Genomic DNA, 20,366 nt, shown 5'->3' with positions numbered 1-20,366 from the left:
ATTGTGGGAAGCCGGAGTACACTCTGAGAAAACCCACACATACATGGGAAGAACATGAGAAAAAACTTTGCACAGAAAAGCTCAGACTCTGAACTTTCTTGCTGTGAGAAAGATTTCCTTTCAAACACCCACAGACTGGGTAGAGTCTCATCAACATCTCCCTAAACATGTTGCAGTTCTCATTCTTGGCTCCTCTTCAGCTTCATAATCAGGATTTAAAGTAATCTTTGCCATCCAAAGCCTGATTAATTTTACCCTGCCTACAGTGTGTGTGTGTGTGTGTGTGTGTGTGTGTGTGTGTGTGTGTGTGTGTGTGTGTGTGTGTGTGTGTGTGCATATAGCAGCTACTGCCTGCCACAGTCTGTGTTTTTAGTTTTCTCACCAGTAAATTGTTAAATTACCAATCTTACTGATATATTAATTATATTTAAAATGAATATATATATATATATATATATGTAAAATATGTATAAATTGCAATATGATTTTTCAGTTCCCACTTTCATCATTTTCTGTTATTGTGGGATAGTCGCCGCATAGGTTTTATTACAAGCCTAACAGGTATCATTGTACACGCTGCCTTGATTGCTTTTGTGTAAAAAAAAAACATTCACATCAAAACGTCTGTACAGTTGCTCTGCTTCTTTTTATTCATTTCTTACGTCTCCAATGTACAGTAGTGTTATTGGAAGATAAGATGACAAAAAGGCACAAATTCACAATAAAAGAAAGAAAAACAGGAGACAGGTCAACAGGAGTGAGAGAGAGAGAGAGAGAGAGAGAGAGAGAGAGTGAGAGAGAGAGAGAGAGAGAGAGAGAGAGAGAGAGAGAGAGAGAGATTTAACAATTTCAAAACAGTTTTGGAATCATTTGGTTTCATACTCTGATTATGAATTGAGGAATCTAACAACAGATATCTATGAGATTGTCTCTGTTAAACCACGTCCTCTCGCCGGTTTGTATGGTGTGTCAGGCTCTTACAATGGATCTACTTTTTTCTGCTTAGAGGAGTAAATTCCCTCTATCACGAATCACAAGAGGGGGAAAACTTATCCAAATCTAACCCAGGCTCCACTTGTAGTGCCGACATCATCCGTGAGTAATGTGGATCAATGGCCTGACCCAAGCTGCCGTTATAGAATACGTTCCTTTTTTTCCGTGAGAGAGAGGCGAGTGTAGTTCAGAGACCGACAACAGAGGTACAACAACACTCAGAACAAAAATATATATCTATACACTGTCCTGTCAATGAGACGTGGTCCCTGTGAGGAGGGACGAACGTGAGGAGAGGGAGTAGTGAGCAGGCTTTTTGCTTTTCATAATTTTTTTTCTCTCCACAACTTTGCTGGCGCATCCTAAAAATCTGCAGCCAGCAAAAAAAAAAAAGAATCACTAACAATATGTAAGAATGCATTTAATTATGTCTACAGCTGACAATACTCCTCGAAATGGTCTTATCAGCACTACGACTATATCTCTACACATCCTCACAACACCTCTGTGAGCAACTTGGTCACTCTGGTCTGTGTGATGCTGAAGATTTCGGACGGACGGAATAAGAGGATCAAGTGCCAAGAGGGTGTGCTGTAGGTTTTGGCAGGACAGTCTGGTCTATATATATATATTTATGTGTTCATCTACATTACTTTATTTTCTATTTACAAAGTCAGTACATACAGTACGTCCACAAATCTCCATGATTCAGTTGGTAGCCCCATCACTGACAGTGAGTGAGATGCGTGATGGACACAGAGAGAGGAGGAAGGAGGTGGGACATCCGGGGGACAGTGGGTCTTCTTCAAAGAGGATGCAACAGATACTCAATCAAGACATGGAGGAAGTGTCATGAGATGGATATTAAAGAGCAGATTTTTAATGGTGTAAAGTTGGCTTCACCGAGGTTGAGCTTTACTTAAGTGTATTGAATTCACTTGAGAAAAAAGAAACCTGCTCTATTTTTCAAAATTAGCGAGATCATTTTCTTGAAAAAAATCTGCTCTGTTTTTCTGAATAAACGAGAAAGACCGAAAAACAGAGAAGATGATTTTTTTTCTCAAGTGATTGCAATTCTCTTTGTAGAGTCTTGACTAGAATTCTGGGTAAATTGAATTGATCCAGTAAAATGCCAAAACTCTGCTAAAAAAAATGTATATATTAGGGACTGTTGTCATTTTGATGACAATATGGATATATATGATTGAGTCATTAATGCAAAATATCATTTTTGTCTTATATCCACAAATCTCAATGTAATCTATTTGGTTTATAAATATGTTAAGTGCTTACAACTATAAATACATGTTTTGATGGCAGTAATTTGTCCATGACACTTAATCCAATCCCAATGTATTAACTCTGAGTGAATACCTGTGTCAGCAGCATTATACCAATGGTTTACTGTTGCTTTCTCTCTGAACTTGCCACACTGTACGAACATATGGAGGATGTGAAGGAAATGGTAGAAAAGAGGAAAATATAAGTGACTGAGGACAAAGGAGGCCAAACAGACATCAACAAGAGGAAGAGGTATAATGCATGTTGTGATCGCTCCTCTAGCTTCACTATATGTCCTCCCTTCTTTACCCAGCCAGCATCAGATCTCTTCAACAAGACACCGTACATCACTCATGTACACTCATGCATATACCGAAAAAACCACACCGTCACAAACAACAGATTCCGATTCCAGCAGGAGAAAAAAAAAAACACCTCATCCAATCACAATAAAACCAGCATTTTAATATTTCACCAACAACTTGACTCTCAGCTTGGACACTGTTTAACTAAAGCTGTTGTCATGACAAAAACAAACTGTCAAGTGAAATGGATTTGCGATGATAAAAGGTAGGAACCAATGTGTCATGGTAGTTATTGCTATCACTGGATAATACCATTTATCCACTGGAGGAATGACAGAATGGCTGACAGGGCAAAAATAAAATCATGCAGAGGGCGTAAAGTTTTCAAATAACATTCGTTTTTCTATCTACTGCACCGTATATCCTGGATGGCTGTTCATTTTAACATCACCACCATGTTGACAAGTTTTGCATTTAACATCTTTGAATCATGTGGATGGAAAGATTGTCAGACTAAGAGAAAAAAGAGACAGTCCTACACTCCTTCTAATTGTCTACTGTGCATTTTCCATTGTAGCGTCACACATTTCATCTTCTAACTTTGTAGAAGAGAGTCTTTCTTTGTGTGTGTGTATTTGCGTGTGTGTGTGTACTGTTTGAACAGCCTGACTAGAAATGTTCCTCGAGCTAGAAATGATCTGGGGAAGGAAAAATTATAAAAAAATATGTCTGGAAACCTTGAAGACCTACAATGACTACAGAAACACACACACATACACTCACACACACACACACACAAACTCACAAAGCAGCAGAAAAGCCTAATGAATGCATCAACATATTAAGGGATATACAGCGAAGAAATCCTATGTGGTAGGCCAGGAGCACAACAGACACAACATAACACTCTGAGCACAATTGCAACCGTGCAGCTGCGGTTTTGTAGATTTGCAAATTGACTTTGAGCAACAAAAGGGAGAAAAAACCCACTGCATAAAACATGACACGAAAGGAGCGAAGGGAGGTACTACGATAAATCCAGAAAAAATAAGAAATAAAAGTAAAACGAGAAAAAAGCTATCACAGGATCAGAACGCAACACTGAGCAGACACAGCTTGGTCTGGAAGAATAAACATCCACAGACAAACTTAGGGACAAAATCATTTTTAAAAACCCTGTTTATATATATTTATATATTTATATATATATTTCAATACAATTATTCAGCTCCCCGATATACTGTATATGTACACATTGGGATATCTTAAGTAGAAATAAATCCTAAATTGCAGAGTATATGACACTATTCTCTGTAGTTTAGAACGGTTTAGAGACTGAGAGAGAAAGAGAGGACTGACTGACCGACAAAATCTATAGTGTTGCTACCAGAGGCCTCAGAGCAGTTTTTAAGATGGGGACGCTGGATGGAAAAAAAGAAGAGAGACGAATGGGAGTCGGGGGAGGTGGGATGGGGTGGAGGAGATCGTCTGAAAAACTGGGAGTTTACTGGGTCCAGGTCCCCGAAAACCAGATTGCACCGGGGTGAGGAAGAGTTTGGACCGACTGGTCCGGTGTTGTATCAGTTGGAGGAGAGGGAGGATGTGAATCCGCTGGTGTCTGGGTGTTCTGGTCTGAAAGAGACACAAACTGGTAAGAGCAAGTATACAACACACTGCCATCGTCTAAATTGCTGGAATCTTTTGACCCCTCATCAATATACTTTTCTAATATGCAGCCAGATCTCATGCAAGACTTTGGTAGCTGAATCTGTTATTAATATTTTAAAGCACATATTTTCCCTCAGGATCTGTTAACGCAACACTAATTAATACTGTTACAATAACAATAGACCATGTGATGTGAAAGCTGTTGCCCATGGTGATGAACCCACAGATCATTGCAATCCAACTGTACGGAGCTTTTTAGCTTCTTTCAGTTCATTGTTTTGGTCTTTGAGCAAAAATAGCAAAGATTTGGATATTGAAGAACTGCAGCCATGACATGTAGTGAGCGTCAAATTTTACAAATTCTAACATCAAGAATATCATGAGCATTTCTGTGCTGCAATATCTTCTTACTTATCAGCCAACATACCCTATATGCAGTGATACTGATACCCGCCATGCTCGAATGTGAGTACCTTCCTATTTCTTGTGTTTAATATCATTGAACATTGATTATCTTACTGTTGCAAAAACACAAACAACTTAAAGATACCAAAAGGGGAAATTGTAGTAAAATAAACGTGTATTTTTGGAGGCAAAATAGCCTGAAAACACTGACATACAAATAAACACCAATGGTTCACAAAACACTTCCTCTCACCTGATGAGCAGCAGCATTCACAGTCTGACGCAACCTCAGTCCTCGAGAGCCACCATCCCCTTCACTGGGTCCTTAACTCTCATCTGACAAACACAGCACAAACATATCATATGCAGTACACTGGCATGCTGCCACAACCACACGAGAGCTCACATCCTGTCCTGTTTCATCACTCTGAGATAATGTTTTTAGCTTAGTTTTACTAATGTGTTTATGTGTACTTACTGGGAAATAAAAACTTGCCTTGATCTGTCCTTTGGTGTTCTTTTTTTTTTGCTAACCTCATCTAGCTCCTTGCGTGTCTCCTCCTCCATACGACGAATGTCTTCCATGTTCAATTCGATCCACTTGTCAATCCAACAGAACAGCTGGCGGTGGAAATTAGTGAACAACCGCTTCTCTTGCTGAGAAGAACAGGAAATGAAATATGAAGTCATATAGTTGTTTGGAGAAAGTGAATCTTCAAGCACGAACAATAAAATGAAGCTGTGTGATTATCAGAGATGTTCAATTCCATCCTGCTTTACCCTGTTTATCCACTAGAGGCTGGTACAGCACTTATGTTCAGGATGTGAGACACTGTATGCTCTGTTTGCATGCACAGGACACACAGTGGGTCAACAGTCCTTAACACACAATACTGTCCAGGAAGCAAACTAACACCAGCGTTTCCGGTGACACCAACATCATCCCGTTAAACAGTAGGTTGTTAATAATCCATGCTCAGCAGCTGACCTTGAGCTTTGGCTACCTGGATGTCATGACGATCATAAGGTGACAAAACAGTCTGAGCTGTAAACAAACCTTCTGAATGAAGTTCTCCACTTTATTTTGCAGACCCCACCACTTGAACTTGACAGTGACCAGTTTGTAGGCACACATGTGTGGGCAGTCTTTCTTGTTTGGAAGTTCCTTCTGCAAACGTACAAACAGGTCAATTTCAGTTGTTAACAAGTTCAACATTTTTCATTCATATATTTAAGGGCAATCTCCATGAATGTATTTCATAAATATTCACTAATACATTTTGACGAAACAACAGCAACAAAATGTTCTTAACGTTTTGAATCATTCAACTTTTTCATATTTTATAGATTCAGATAGGAGTTCGGCTCTATTGTCAGTAGATGTGAGCTCAAATGATGGCTTACATGGTCTTTCGAAGCTTTCTGTACACTACATTGACAGGGATATATTCAAAGCCTTATTTATTCATCCACTTATTTTTCTGTTTGTGGACCTAAAACAGTCAAACTTAAATATACTGAGGTAAAACATCCTAGAATATATTCACGTTAACAAACTGCAAGTGGCTGTTTGTAATTTAGTTTAACTCCCCCACAGGTCGTTAAAACCCAAAAGGCCCCAAATTGGTTATGGCGCAGGTTACATTATAAAGAAATATTTGTCTTGTGCTAAGTACTTCAATACTGATTAAATGATACAGTTGCTAAGCAACAAGAATCGGTGAAGTGATTCATTTTTTTTGTTCATCAGTAGTTAACACTAATGTAGTTGAAGGTCTCTGTTACCTCCCCTTTATGTTTGTTGGTTTGTTTGTGTGTTTGTTAGCAAGATTACACAAATACAACTAGACGGAGTTCCACTAAAAAAAACATGGAATTTTATATCACTTTCTTTAACCCTGTGAGAGTTTCAACATATTCACCATTTTCCGAGGGGATATTTCATAATTGCATAAAAGGGGACTATTTGGCCTTGGTGGAGATATGCGCTCTACTGAGTGCCACTCTAGTTTATCATATATCTCAATCAACATTTACAACAAGACACTGTACCTTCCAGTCTGGTCCTAGAGGGCCTCGGCTGGTCTTCACTGACTTGAACCTGCGTGGGTCCTCCTCTGGCTTATAGTCCTGGAGAGACACAGGAAAACCCAGAGTGAACCACTTTGATGAGCTGACACAAGAAGTCAAGAGATCTAGTTTCTGCAATCATCTGAATATGGATCTTACGCTAAACATATTTACCTTGGGTTCCACTTGGGATGAGTCCGCAATATCAATATAGACTACATCCACCTTTTTCCAAGTTTCCGCGTCCAACCCGTGAACCTGAAGCAGAACCACAGAGCTCAGCTATAGATACAGACCGAAGTCTCTGCAGGCAGCACACACACACGATACGACAGAAACGAGAACATGAGACTCGGGGTAAAAACGTTTTTGAAAGCATAGATGATGCAAGTGAAAATGAGAGCCTAAATAAGGGGCTTGTTTCTATGTGTTCTGGACAAGAAAGTAATTTTTTAATTAGGAGACAAGTAAACAGAGTGTGTGATTTACAATGAAGCCTTAGTGGTGTCAAGTTAGCACCTCTGTGTCTTGTACATTTTTTAAAGTCATCCCAAAACCAACACAAATGCCCGATTCCAGATGCAGCTCATACACATATAAACCTTCTGTGGTCTTTGGTAATTACATTTTCAAGGTGTCCTGTGTCAGGTTTGTGCCATGTCTCAATCTTGATCAGGAAGTTATCTTTCATATACTCGTTCTGCAGAGAAAAGAGAAGTGAACCGGAGTGAAGAGGAACACCAACGCACACGCACGCACGCACGCACACACACACACAGACACACACACACACACACACACACACACACACACACACACACACACACACACACACACACACACACACACACACACACACACGGATGAAATGGATCAGATTTCTTTCTCCACTTTCAGGTTAATTTGCTGCCGCTATGTGAATCACAGTTTGCTGTTTGTCGACATACATGACATTTAAAGCACAAAAGTAAAAATAATACTTACAGTGATAACTGCAGAGCAGGGTGAAATAATGTACAGGAGCAAAAAGAGAAAGAAAGAACATCAGGAGTTTGGAAAACATGAGTCGTTTAATAACTAGTGTGTTATAATAAAGATGAACTGTTGAATTGGTCAGTGAGTGTAACCTTTATAGGTTCATTTTTGGAAAGTGAGGACATTTTGACAGGTCCTAACTTTTTCAATGGGCTGTTAGAGGGTTAAGACTTGGTTTTAGGGTTAGAATTAGGTTTAGGTCTAGGTTAATTTGGGGTTAGGGTTAAGCATTTAGTTTGGATGGTTCAGGTTATAGGGTAAGGGGCTAGGGAATGTATTATGTCAATGAGTGTCCTCACTAAGATAGAAGCACAAACATTTGTGTGTGTGTGTGCTTGTGTGCTTGTGTGTGCGTGTGTGCGTGTGTGTGTGTGTGTGTGTGTGTGCGCGTGTGTGCGTGTGTGATCTCAGCCTGAAAGGCTCGAACGATTGCATGACTCTTCTCACTGGACACACAGTAAATTATTCAACTACTCCTTCAAGGTGACAGAGACATAGAGAAAGAGAGTGAGCGTGAGTGAGAGAGAGAGAGAGAGAGAGAGAGAGAGAGAGAGAGAGAGAGAGAGAGAGAGAGAGAGAGAGAATGACAAAGAGAGATAGGTACTTAGAGAATTAACTCCATGGACAGATCAGCATCTTTGTCACCTCTAAAATTTTAGGCATTTGCATTGACACTATTCCAGGATTAAAGTGCACATGATAAAGTTGAGCATCATAATTTCCCTTTAAATCAAGTGTGATGACAACAGATAAGAAGTTCCTGGTTTGGTTCAATAAAAAATGAGCCTCTTCTGATTCCTGTTTAATCTGTATTAGGGGACAGATCTCAGATAACAAGTATATCAAAACATGAATGAATTAAAAGTTTGGAGGTTGGGACTTCCTCCAGGGACCTTTCTAAAGATGTCAGGATTTTGTTTTCAACCATAACTAAGGATTTCCTGCTACTATGACATTCTTATTATGCACAGTATATCCCACTTCTAAGAAACATGTAGTTTATTTATTCATCCTTATTCATTAATTCATCACCTATGTCTTTTAATAGTGTCTACTCCTGTAAGCCAAAAATAATTAGAAGGTTTTCTTGTATGAAATACACAAACCCTTATATAAATGCTATTTTTGGTGCACCACAAAAGCTCTGTGAGTCAGATGTGGCAAAACAAACTAGCTAATTATAACAGGTGCCGCAATTATGAATATAATGAAAAAAAGCATGTATGCAGCTTCAGATATATGGTGGGTTCTGAAGATGATGCATGTGTGCAAGTGTGTAGTTTGGTGTGTGTGGGTGTGTGTTTGAGTTACCTGTGCGACAGTAAGGGTATGCGTTCCATGCTTTCTCGTGGATATTGAGAGCAGAGGATGGAGCCAACATTCTGACAAATGATGGCACTTTACTGCATAACAGGAAAGAGAAAAAAAACAAGAAAAAGAAAATATTATTTTAAAAATTATATTTCTAAATTTAAATTTAGTAATCTCAAGTATTTGATTCCTTTACCCCTGATATAAAACATCTTAGAAACAGTTACACAACACTATACCTTTCAGTCTTTATTTTACCCATATATTTGTTTGAAAACAATATATTTTTTATAATATTCTTCAAGTATTGGTCATTTACAGCCTACTACACCACATAGACTAAACTGGGAGGTCATCTTTGAATTAAATGAATGAACTTACCTCTGCAAATGGTAAATTTTGTGTGTGTACTGTCCCTTCTCTCCATCTTTCTCGTAGGGCTCATTTTTTAGCACCTCCACTCCTTCTCCTCCACCCGTCTCATTCTTACTGGCCTCAGCCACAGAGTACAGCTGGCCAACCTGGTACTGGAAACAAAAGAGAAATAGAAGGAGGTTGGACTGAGGCAGAAACACACAGTGTGTGTGTTTACAGGGAGACATAAGAAGACGTTCCCTTCAAGCTTTCCTTAATGCATTGAAGAGTTGTCATGTAGCATCCTGAAGATTAGTGAGCTTTCACATTCACACAGAAAAAAAATCCTTCTTATTCTCCTACCAGCTCATCTTTCTCAATCTCAAGTGATGGATTACTTTTTCTTCTGTCCCTTATCACTACCTTCACCATACCATGTCCCTGAATCCTCATAATCTCTCCCATACACTATTGTTCGACATAGTTTCTTCTTGTCACATCTATTTTTATGGTGCGCCCAATTTATTACCACATTCACAACCTGCACCACAAACGGTCATCCCATTCCTACTCTCATCCCCCATCTTACTGATTCCGATGCACGCACGTGAGTGTTTAAACACAGGACAATGGCTCCTTTCATTTCTTAATCACCTCTAATCCACCATGTAACCTCTGCACAAAGCTGGACCAGAGCACAGACACACTTATAACATCCATAAACATGGGACAAGTTGATGTAGTGAGAATTATTCTATTTTCTACAGATTCTACAGATAAGAGATTACCGTTATTCTTCTGTAAAATCAAACTATGAGAACATAACAGGTTACATGTGTGTACATTAGATAATAAGGAAGAAAAATAATGAAGCATCAGTTCCCCTTGTGGTCGTCATCATCTTCAGCTTTGTTGAAGTGATACAGATAATTGTCCAGTCACAACTGGGGGGTTTTTGTACATTTGAATGTAGCCTTTCATCACTTTCAAGGATAAAGGTGTGTTTTCAACTGAGAAAATATGGGAGGTGTTCGGATCTAGTGTTTTTAAGAAGCACAATAAATGTACAAATGTTGCAAAAACAATAAACTGTAATACAAATAAATTTCATGGATGACATGGATATATACTGAAGCTACTATCTGTGGTAAAATACCATTTACATCTCAATTTATCCTGTAAAAATGTTTAATGTTGGTAAGAAAAAATACTCCAGAAAGGCATCTTTTCTTCAGACCATCGACAAAAAACTGATTAGACTTTGGCAACATATATATCATTTTAATAGCAGGGATAGTTAAAGGGCCTTAGATATATTTGCAGTGGGACTAGATGACAACTTTGCTGAATAATAATGACATTAAGAAGAAACATAAATGAACAGGAAAGTTTTCTATACTGATGTCGCCACTTTTAATTGTGACCTTCAGTGTGCATTTTAAAAGAGATTCCTCTGCAGCAACAGCAAGGAAAGACAAAAAGAGCGAAGGCCTAGATGATCTGTGAAGAACTGGTTCAAATGACCTTCACATACTGTGCAACAAAGAGAAAGACAGATGCAAACTGGAGGCAAGTTCCCTTTAAATCAGCTGCAGAAGCCGCAACCGGCTGCTAAATAAATGAGATGCAGGAACAGTGAAGCCTCCTCAGTTACAGTGTTGGACAATTATAATTCCCCCTTGCTTTGTGGGACGACTCGACGTCCAGTTAACAAACTGCAAATTCAATTCAGTGAATTATCAACAGCTGCAACAATCTCACTTAACAATTACACTTCCAAACAAAAGGCTTTAACCTATTGTGATGCGTTTTAAAGAATAAAATTTCATTGGGGAAGGGTAAAAGAATCTAAATCAAAGATAGAATCTAAATCAAAAAATGGCCGATGGTTTCAATATTTGGATTCCTTTCGTGTTTTGAGCAAATAACACATTTCCATATCTAGTATGTGGTGGCAAATAACTGAAGAGCGCTGAAGACGAGGCTGTGGTGGGATGTGATGTGAAGGGCAGAGGGGGCACATGTGGTTCAAGGGACAGTGGGATGTTACTCAGCTGTCTTCAGGCTTTGTAGATCACATATCAGACAAATAAAAAGCTTTTTAGTTGGTGACACACCATGCTGACGACACAACCGAGACACAACCGGACCTAATATGCAGACATATGACGACGCTATCACCACAGTTAATGAGAAGCAACATGTGAAGATCTAAAGCCTCCGAGGGAATCAGGATATGTTGCTCTGTCCACTGCTTTGTGGTTTTGAGGCAGATTGAAAAGGAACATGTACAAGACCAAGGGATGTTTCCAACTCTGCTTTGGATGCAGCTCAAAAGGAACATGTACGAAATGTCTTTTTTATCATAGACTGTATATAAAGACGGATGACACGTCTCTTCCTCCCACTATCCAGAAATACAGCCAAAATATCTCGGATACGAGCATTGCCATCTTGCATAATTTGAGTCTACGCAGTAGCGATTGGGGGATGGAGCTGTGGTAGCGAGGTCCCTCCAATACACACGTTTGACCAATCAAAAATCACAGAAAGAATTTTGAAGAAATTTTACTTTAATCTTTGGTTTGGTCCATATCCCATCGATTAACATGGTGGAGGCCAGCCGGTCACCAGGGGGCGATGGAGACACTTTGGCTTCACTTTAAGGCAGCTGGCATGTCATCCATCTTTATTTACAGTTTATATACTTAGTATTTATTGTATTTCCCTGTATACACACATACTGTATATGTGTAAAAACATGTTCATTCTAATCTCGACTGCAAACAGGTTTTCTTACCTGAGACAGTTCAGTGTGTGTAAGAACAGATTATTTGTTTCAAATATTGATCCGGTCTCTACCAATATGTCTCCACCGAAAGAAAAATGTGTCTCATGTAAATGCAAATAAACCACAGGACGAGGACGGTACACAAACACACATACACACAGTGTCAGGCAAGTAGTTTCAGGTGACTCATTTAACATGCAGGCCTGAATAGAACAGCAAAGTGCAATGGAACTGAAGATAACAGGGGACAGAGGGACAGCCAGAGAAAAAGAGGACGAGGACGGTGAAAGACTTTGCTGACTGTGCTGATTCAAAAGACTTTGCAATCTATTTTGATACGATGGAAGCTCATCAGATGTAGAATATCAAGATAACAAGTTGTTCTCGAGGTGATCATATCTGCATTTTCCATATGCAATGGATTTGGCTATATACCACTCCTGAAAATATAAAAAGTCCTATATTTGTGCATAATTTAAATATGTATACACGTATAAAACTTCAAACATTATCCAGAAAAAAACTGTTTAAGTGGTGGCAGGTACGTGATTGCTAACCTTAGAGTAACCCTAACATTAACCTAAACCTTAACCTAACTTAAACATACAGTAAACCCAAACCTAGACTTAACTTTACCATAAACCTAAACCTAACCTTAATCTATCCTTAATCTAACCTTAAACTGAACATTACCCTAACCTTAACCTTAACATTAACCTTAACCTTAAAACATATCTTCATCTTTAACTTTAATGACTTGATTTTTGTAGTCAGACAACGCCCCGTAATGTGACCATATATATATATATGTCCCCACAACATGAGTAATACCTGGACCACACACACACACACACCAAGGTTTGCACAGCTATCCTTATCAGGTCTTTTCAATGACTTCCATTCATTGGGGACAGCCTAACCAAAACATTACCCCTAACCTTAACCATGACCAATTCATGGCTAACCCTGATCCTGAACTAAACACAATCCACATCTTACAACTAACCTTAACCAGGGCCTCGGAAAGGATGTTTTGTTCATTAGGACCTGGCTTTGGCCCCCATGAGGTCTACTGGTCCTGACAAGGTCAGTTTTATGCTGGAAAAGGTCTTAAAAAAGGTATCAAAAACAAGCACACACACACACACACACACACACACACACACAGACACACACACACACACACACACACACACACACACACACATACACACACACACACTGACATATGCTGAAATAAAACTTACCTCTTCCACAGAGATGGGAAGAATCACTCGACTAGAAAAGAAGAGAAAAGAAAGTTAGTCACAAACATCAAAATGAATCAATCAACCAAAACTTTGTTCCTTTACTGAGCTCTACATAATCTATTCGTTTGTGTTCTGAAGTTCAGTGGCATCGATTCTGTTAAACTCATTCACAGCATTAAATGCAGTGAAGGAAACCGGACATTCAGACCCAGTTACTCTCGCATTACTTTCCCTGAAGACTGATAATGGTACTGTGTCAGCAAAAATCCCCAAATACTGTGATAAATTCATTACTGACATTATATTATGACACTCATGCTCTTTGGACTGGATTAGCCTGAAGAAATCGGGTGAGTGACACACTGACCACAGGAAGCGACATCTTTAACCATTCAGCTCAATACAGATCCGGAGATCAGTTATCGGACACTATGTCAGACGAGCTGGAGTACAGCTACAGAGATTCAGCACATGCACTGTATGTGAGCTATACACACACTAGATAACGATCAAACAATCATGGTGCTGACGCTAAACGGCGTCGCACTTCACAAGTTACATTTTGTGATGGATTTCACCAAAGAGTGGACTTTATGACACACTATAATTTGTCATTATTAATAACGGGATGATAAATTACAACACGTCCTCCAAACTTAACAGAGAAAGCAGACAATTACGTATGGATCTCACATATTTCACTTTGACACTGTGACACTGAGTCATCAGGAGAGAAACCTGATTTATTCTATGCTATTCGGAGGAGAAGATGAGAATATGCTTCAGTGAAGCAGGAAACCAGCCGAGATCAAATTTAAAAGCTGCAGAGGTGTGAGGTCTGCTTTTCACATCGACCGTCTGAGCTGTTCTTTTAACAAGGTTTATGACAAAGGTCACTTTAGATGAGAGGATGCTGTGTTTTAGATACACATTGATTTTTAATGAGTTATTTAAATATATTTATATAACAAAGACAAGGCCTGGATAAAGTGCAAGATTGTTACTTTTTGTTTCTGCACTGTGTAGAATGCAGCACTTTGACTACATCTTTGTCAAATACAAACATGTGTTCTTTTTTTTACCACAAAGGAAGCTGTTAATTTTATATCAAATCTGCAGCTAACATTTTCTAGGGCTATAAAAGCTGCTCTGCTCAGAGCTAACCAACTATCTGTCTGCTCCTCGACTGCAGGTCTTCGTCATGATCCTGATGTTTCCAACATTATCTATGTTCTGCTTTTTTTTAACATGAAATCAATGTACTCATTATGTTTTACATTTTATTGTGTTTTATTGTTTTACTCCTTAAATTCTTTCTAGCTACAGAAAATGTTTGAATGTATCTGCAGGTCAGATGAACACCAGCACCTCACAATGGGTGTAAACTAACCTCATGTTTACTAATGTTTACTGGACGTAAAATCTAATCACACAAAAAGAAACTGAATGTACAAAGTTAATCAAAAAGATTATAAATATGTTATATGCATTTTGTGGCTCATGTGTTCCTTTTGCCATATTTTGTCTGTCTCAAACATTCTTTCATTCCATAAAAAGGATGTTGGGAAACCAAACAGGAAATACTGACACATAAGTCGGTAAACCACACAATATAATGACATCCATGCCTGCACTGACTGAGCCGGAGTGGAAGCAGTGAAACAATGAAACATTAAACATGGAGATACTGGTGTGAGATGTTGCACTTAGTGCTGTGAACTTCATGAATATGGTCACTCATTCATACCCACAGGATATCATTGTAAAATCAGATTTTAAACAATGATCTCTTTCACTTTAACTGATCTCAAGGGAAGTAATGGAAAATGATGTGTTGATTCAGAGTTTCAGTTGTTTTGCTTTGGTAAAATAACGTCACAAATTTATATTCCCATCGAAGCTAATAAATACCTATTTTCAGATTGATATTAGTTTAAATTGTTAGAAGTAAAATAAACATTAAACAACTTGCTACAATGTAGAAATATGGATATTATAATTTGTTGAGAACATTATATTTTAGAAAAGATGCTGAGGTTCAAGTTCAATTGAAAAAAAAAAATAGTGCTGTGGTACCAGCTTTAAAGAGAAAAACTATCCAGAGTGTGCACTGGTTGAAGAAAGTGTGAGCGGAACTCATTTTATACCCCATAATACTGATACTGACAGAATAAAGCTGGGTTGATTGTTTTGTGATTTTGAAATGAATGCTCAAATTCTTATAACCCTGCATCCCACTCACTACTGAATGTAATCTGGGTCTGAGTCCCAGTCTGGCATTGGAGGGTCGACAGTGAAAACCACCAATGACAAAATTAAAATGATTGTACTGCAGCTACAACTTTCAAGATGCTCGGATTCCTCAAAGTGAGTCTTTTGTGTAGCATGTGGTAAAGTTTAAACTGAGAAAATTTTAATACTGAGTGTTCTTTTAATTGCTGCTGAAGTAAGACTAAAGGACTTAACTCCCCTGGTTGCTCTCTCTCGTCTCTACAGAAATATCAGGTGTCTTCCTGTTGCTTAAGGGCACACCTCTTCTCTCCTGCCTTACTCCTATTTTCTGTCTTCTCCTCCTCTCCATTTTTTCCCTCCGTACTTCCTCTTCCCCTGCTATTCTTTCTTTCATTCATTCATTCATTCTCTTCATCACATCATACAGTGCACAGGGTATTGCTGAACATCTGACAAAGCTCATGGAAGTACAGAAAAAAGTGGATCAGGAGTTATTTAGGTCAGTGGTTCAGGTGAGCACTACCGAGTCTAAAAAAAAACCCCTGTAGGACATGGATCGATTCCCTATCTCTTGACCCCCAACGATTGTATCTTGGTGTGTGTGTATGTGTGTCTGCATGCACGGACGTCTCTCTGTACCCATGTGTTGACAGTGCAGTGAATTCAGCATTTAATCATGACCGATTTAATTAATTTCCAGGCGGACCGCTGAGGCCCAGACTCTCCCTAGTCATTCCAGATCTTCAGCCAATGCCATCACCCCGATTCCTGGGCTTTTTTGTGCAGGGCCATTTATTGATTTAATACACGTGGTGAGAAATCAAGACAATAATCAATGTTGACAAATGTTATGCCCATTTAAGCCATGCAGACTCTAATCATTATCGATTTTTCAAGATCAGATAGTGTTTGTAGAAGCTGCCTGTGGTGACAATTGTTCAGTAGCCTATGACCTCAAATAGCAAAGTATAAACAATGGATATACATTTACGATTAGAAATGGGGGGAAATTATATTTTATACTAAAAATGTATAGAAAAAATTGACAAATATGTCTGGAATTATACTGAAGCCCCAAAAATGTAAAGGAAAATAGACAGCTGTGTTTCTACAGGTGTGTCACTATGGCTCCTTGAGGCACAATGGCTAAGATCATGAAAATGAAGGAACCATCATCATGTCTGAAGTCAACAGCCATAGTAATGTGGGATTTTTCATCTGAAGGCCAACAACATCCCACTTCATTAGCTAATGGTTATGAAAAGAGTGCATAATGCCCATGAATGGCAGATGAAGTGGGATGATATTGGCCTTAACCTTTATTCTGACCACCAGCTGATTCATGGGTAGGCCTCTGTCAGTTATCCTCACAGCACACTCAGGCCTGCGGAGGCAACGTGTTACAGCACTAGTGTCAAAAATCCCCACATCTCTCCCTTTGCACGCGAGATCCCACTTTATCTTTCCATCCGGTCCCCTCGGCCCAGCTGTCAGATTCTCAGAAATGCCCGACTGGTGCGTCAAAACCTCGCCGTTTACCTTTTTTTGTGCCAAAGCTTTGCCTCCCCGACACCTGCCCCACTCCCCTCGAGCATCCCTCCACCCTTGGTGCACCACACACCTCGCATATCCCCCATTCCTCCAGAGGTAAACGCTCCATCAGTCGTTTCACCTTCACCGCGAATCAATAACATGGCCACGGCTGCTTACATGGATGGAAGCTGGCACGGCGCGGCGCACACCAGCCGTCCCTCCCTCATGCACCAGCACTCCTAACACACCATCCGTCATCTTAACACCACAGCAGAAGGGGAATAATGTGATTCTCCTCAGTGACAGTCTATTCCCCCGATTTCACTGGAGGGCTAGTTGCGCTCAATGTGAAGGGCACAGCCATGCCCGCCTGCGCCGGCTGCTGATGCGACTGCAGCCGCTGCTGCTTCACATTCCCTCGCTTTATTCAAGGAGCACATCGGGCTGAAGGAGACCCGTGTGCGTGGACAATGATGACGGACATGGAGTCACACAGATACGGGATGTCTACATCACCCTGGCCGCTCTCTGGTAATTCCACACCAGGGCGACTGGTCACAATGTCAGCGCTGCGTAACCAGACGGATGGACTCGCTAACACACTCTCTCTCCTCTCTCTCCCCCTCGCTCTCTCTCTCTCCCCCACACACACACTCATGCACACACAGTTACTTACAATTCCTTTATGAGCATTTTTTGGCGGCGCAGTGGACTATATCCCAGAGGGCAGCAGCTCAGTGCAGGTCCAGAAACAGGGTCGATCCCTCCCTCCGATGGTCTCTTCTTTCTTTCCGCTCGCTTCTCTTACACCTCTCCCCCTCTATGTCATCCTACCTCCACAGTCGCTTATTTTCTTCACATCCACTTCCTGATCGGGCCGCGGCGATGCGTTGCTGTTGCGCGCAGAGCCACCGAGGCCTGTGCGGCGCAGAGCACACCCACAAAAGGATGGTTCAGCAGGGGTGAGCCTGGTGGGTCCACACAGCTCAGAGAACCAAGCTGATCCATTCAGGTTTTTTTTAAATACACCATAGATAAATGTAGACTGAGGCTACCCTTTAATAAGAATTAACAATAAAAAACAAATCTGCCTAGATAATGTTGGAGGCGTTCATTGGCTACTTACTATAGATTAAATACGAATGGGTTACAAATGAAAATAGGAGACAAGACAATGACCTATTTCAAGTTCAAGTTTGCAATTAAGATTTATATTACCACAGATCTAGTATTTTTCTTAATCCGAGACATAAAGAGGCCACAATTTACGCAGAGGGGTCGTTATAAATGTCCAACATCCACAAGCAATTCCCAATTCAGTAAAACCAATTTCAGACATAACCTCTAGAGGACGTCCAGAGAATTGGGTCTCGAATTTCTCCAGGGTTTGACTTTTAAACATGAACAACGCAGCAGGAGTTTTTCTGCTCAGATGTGTTCACAACAACACAGAAATCTCCCGGAGCGTTCAGACGAAGGGAGGTAGAGGCAGGACGTAATGTATAAATTCTGCCACGGAGATCAAGTGTGTTTGTCCAGAGCACATCGACAATGGTGTGAGCTCATATCACCCAAAGCTCCCTCGGCAACTTCGTCAGTCTCGTCTACGTGTATAATATTGCTTTTTCATCCCGAGATATTTGTTTTCTTTTTGTTTTTATCCTTTTTGCATCTGTCTCATGTTACAAACATCATCAACACACTCATTTGCGTGCGGGGAATCCTGGAGCATTTCCTGTTGTGTTCTCACATTGGCTCCTCCTTCGGAGTGAGAGGCTCCGGACTTTCTAGTTTCTAGTTTAAGTTTGCAATGTTTACATCAAAGCTACTACTCAGCAGTGGCAGATACAGAATTTTTCTTAATTGGGGGCCAAAGGGGGGCCCACAATTTAAACAAGTTGTACTCATTCCCTTCTTTATGCTCTATAGCTTTGAGCAAAGCCACACATCATTGAATGTATTTTGAAAATTGCACATTGTGTACTTCAAAAAAGCTTAGAAAATGACAAAATGTTAATGTTTTGTTAGAAATGTTAGTAAGTGATTTTTTATAAGAATACTGACAGGAAAGGGGTATAGGGGCCAATCAGATTAAGGTTCAGTGCCTCTCCTGACCCGGCCCTGTATCTGTTCATGCTACTCAGGTTAAAGTGATAAATACAAAACAGATACAAAACACCACATTATTAATGAATTAGCTGGGGGATCACTTAATATCATGATAATGTAAACTCATACCACAAAGCCCACATACCAAAAAAAATACTATACTATACTATAATACTATACTAATATTTAGACTAAACAAATATAGTCTAAATAAACCAAAGTAACAGCGAATGGCACAGCAGTGATGTGGTGCAGGACCAATGGAATTATCTGCACCCTTATTCTTGCGAGTGTGCTACACCCTCCGCGTCATCGCAGTGACAGTGACGTAGAAACGTGGTTACTCACCGTCAGAGTATATATATGGGCATGACACGGGGACCACCAGCGATGGCACGGACGCGGTGCGTCAGCTCTGCAAAGCCCTTTAAGCAAAGTCTCCGCAACGGATGTGATTATCTACATCCCAAAAAAATACACTCAAACCCACTCGTGTCCACACTGATGACTGACCGACATGACCTCATTTGTTTTACATTACAACCACTGTGAAGACGAACATCCTCATATGTAAACCTGTCGTTATCTCTATAGGACCCCTGGTGGTCCCCTGTATGGCCACACTTTGCTCCACCACCCTCGACCCTATGACAATGGTGCTGGCGCGTGATGCTGATGGCATCACAGGTCCCTAATCCAGTCCCACGTCCCGAGGATCGCAGGATGTGATTGCGTGTGCGTGCGTGTGTGGCTAAAATTACGTAACAGCGCACTGCTGCTGTATTTATAGCGCATCTGTATCCGTCTGCCAACAAGCTCTTATCATCATCCCTCTGTCTCCTCAGCTGTATACAGCATCTATCTATCTATCTATCTATCTATCTATCTATCTATCTATCTATCTATCTATCTATCTATCTCTAACTAATCAAGATTTAACATTGTCAAGGCAAATCCGCCAATTTCTTTTAATTTTGGAGCAGACAACCAATTCCAGACAAACGCATAAAACTAAAATAAATGTCAAGT

The 20,366-nt window shown here is 40.0% G+C and overlaps 1 protein-coding gene across 2 annotated transcripts; it reads right to left on the bottom strand.

Annotated features, from left to right (window-relative positions):
* Nucleotides 1-2,175: 2,175 nt before the first annotated feature.
* pitpnab (phosphatidylinositol transfer protein, alpha b) lies at nucleotides 2,176-19,953 on the bottom strand. Of its 2 annotated transcripts, XM_034605786.1 has the most exons (13): nucleotides 19,686-19,953; nucleotides 17,905-18,146; nucleotides 13,461-13,491; nucleotides 9,450-9,595; nucleotides 9,069-9,160; nucleotides 7,707-7,714; nucleotides 7,348-7,422; nucleotides 6,897-6,980; nucleotides 6,705-6,782; nucleotides 5,710-5,820; nucleotides 5,187-5,309; nucleotides 4,906-4,988; nucleotides 2,176-4,211 (listed from the first exon to the last, which is right to left on the bottom strand). In XM_034605786.1, exons 2-12 carry the CDS (start codon nucleotides 17,919-17,921, stop codon nucleotides 4,941-4,943), a joined length of 813 nt encoding a protein of 270 aa, XP_034461677.1. In that variant the 5' UTR covers nucleotides 17,922-18,146; nucleotides 19,686-19,953; the 3' UTR covers nucleotides 2,176-4,211; nucleotides 4,906-4,940. The 2 variants fall into 2 exon arrangements, with proteins under 2 accessions (XP_034461677.1, XP_034461676.1); XM_034605785.1 differs by lacking the exon at nucleotides 19,686-19,953 and having other exon boundaries at nucleotides 17,905-18,166.
* Between the last annotated feature and the right edge of the window lie 413 nt (nucleotides 19,954-20,366).

Source organism: Hippoglossus hippoglossus, chromosome 14 (genome assembly GCF_009819705.1).
Source record: "Hippoglossus hippoglossus isolate fHipHip1 chromosome 14, fHipHip1.pri, whole genome shotgun sequence".
Lineage (NCBI taxonomy): Eukaryota > Metazoa > Chordata > Actinopteri > Pleuronectiformes > Pleuronectidae > Hippoglossus > Hippoglossus hippoglossus.
This window is presented reverse-complemented; position numbering and strand designations above follow the sequence as displayed.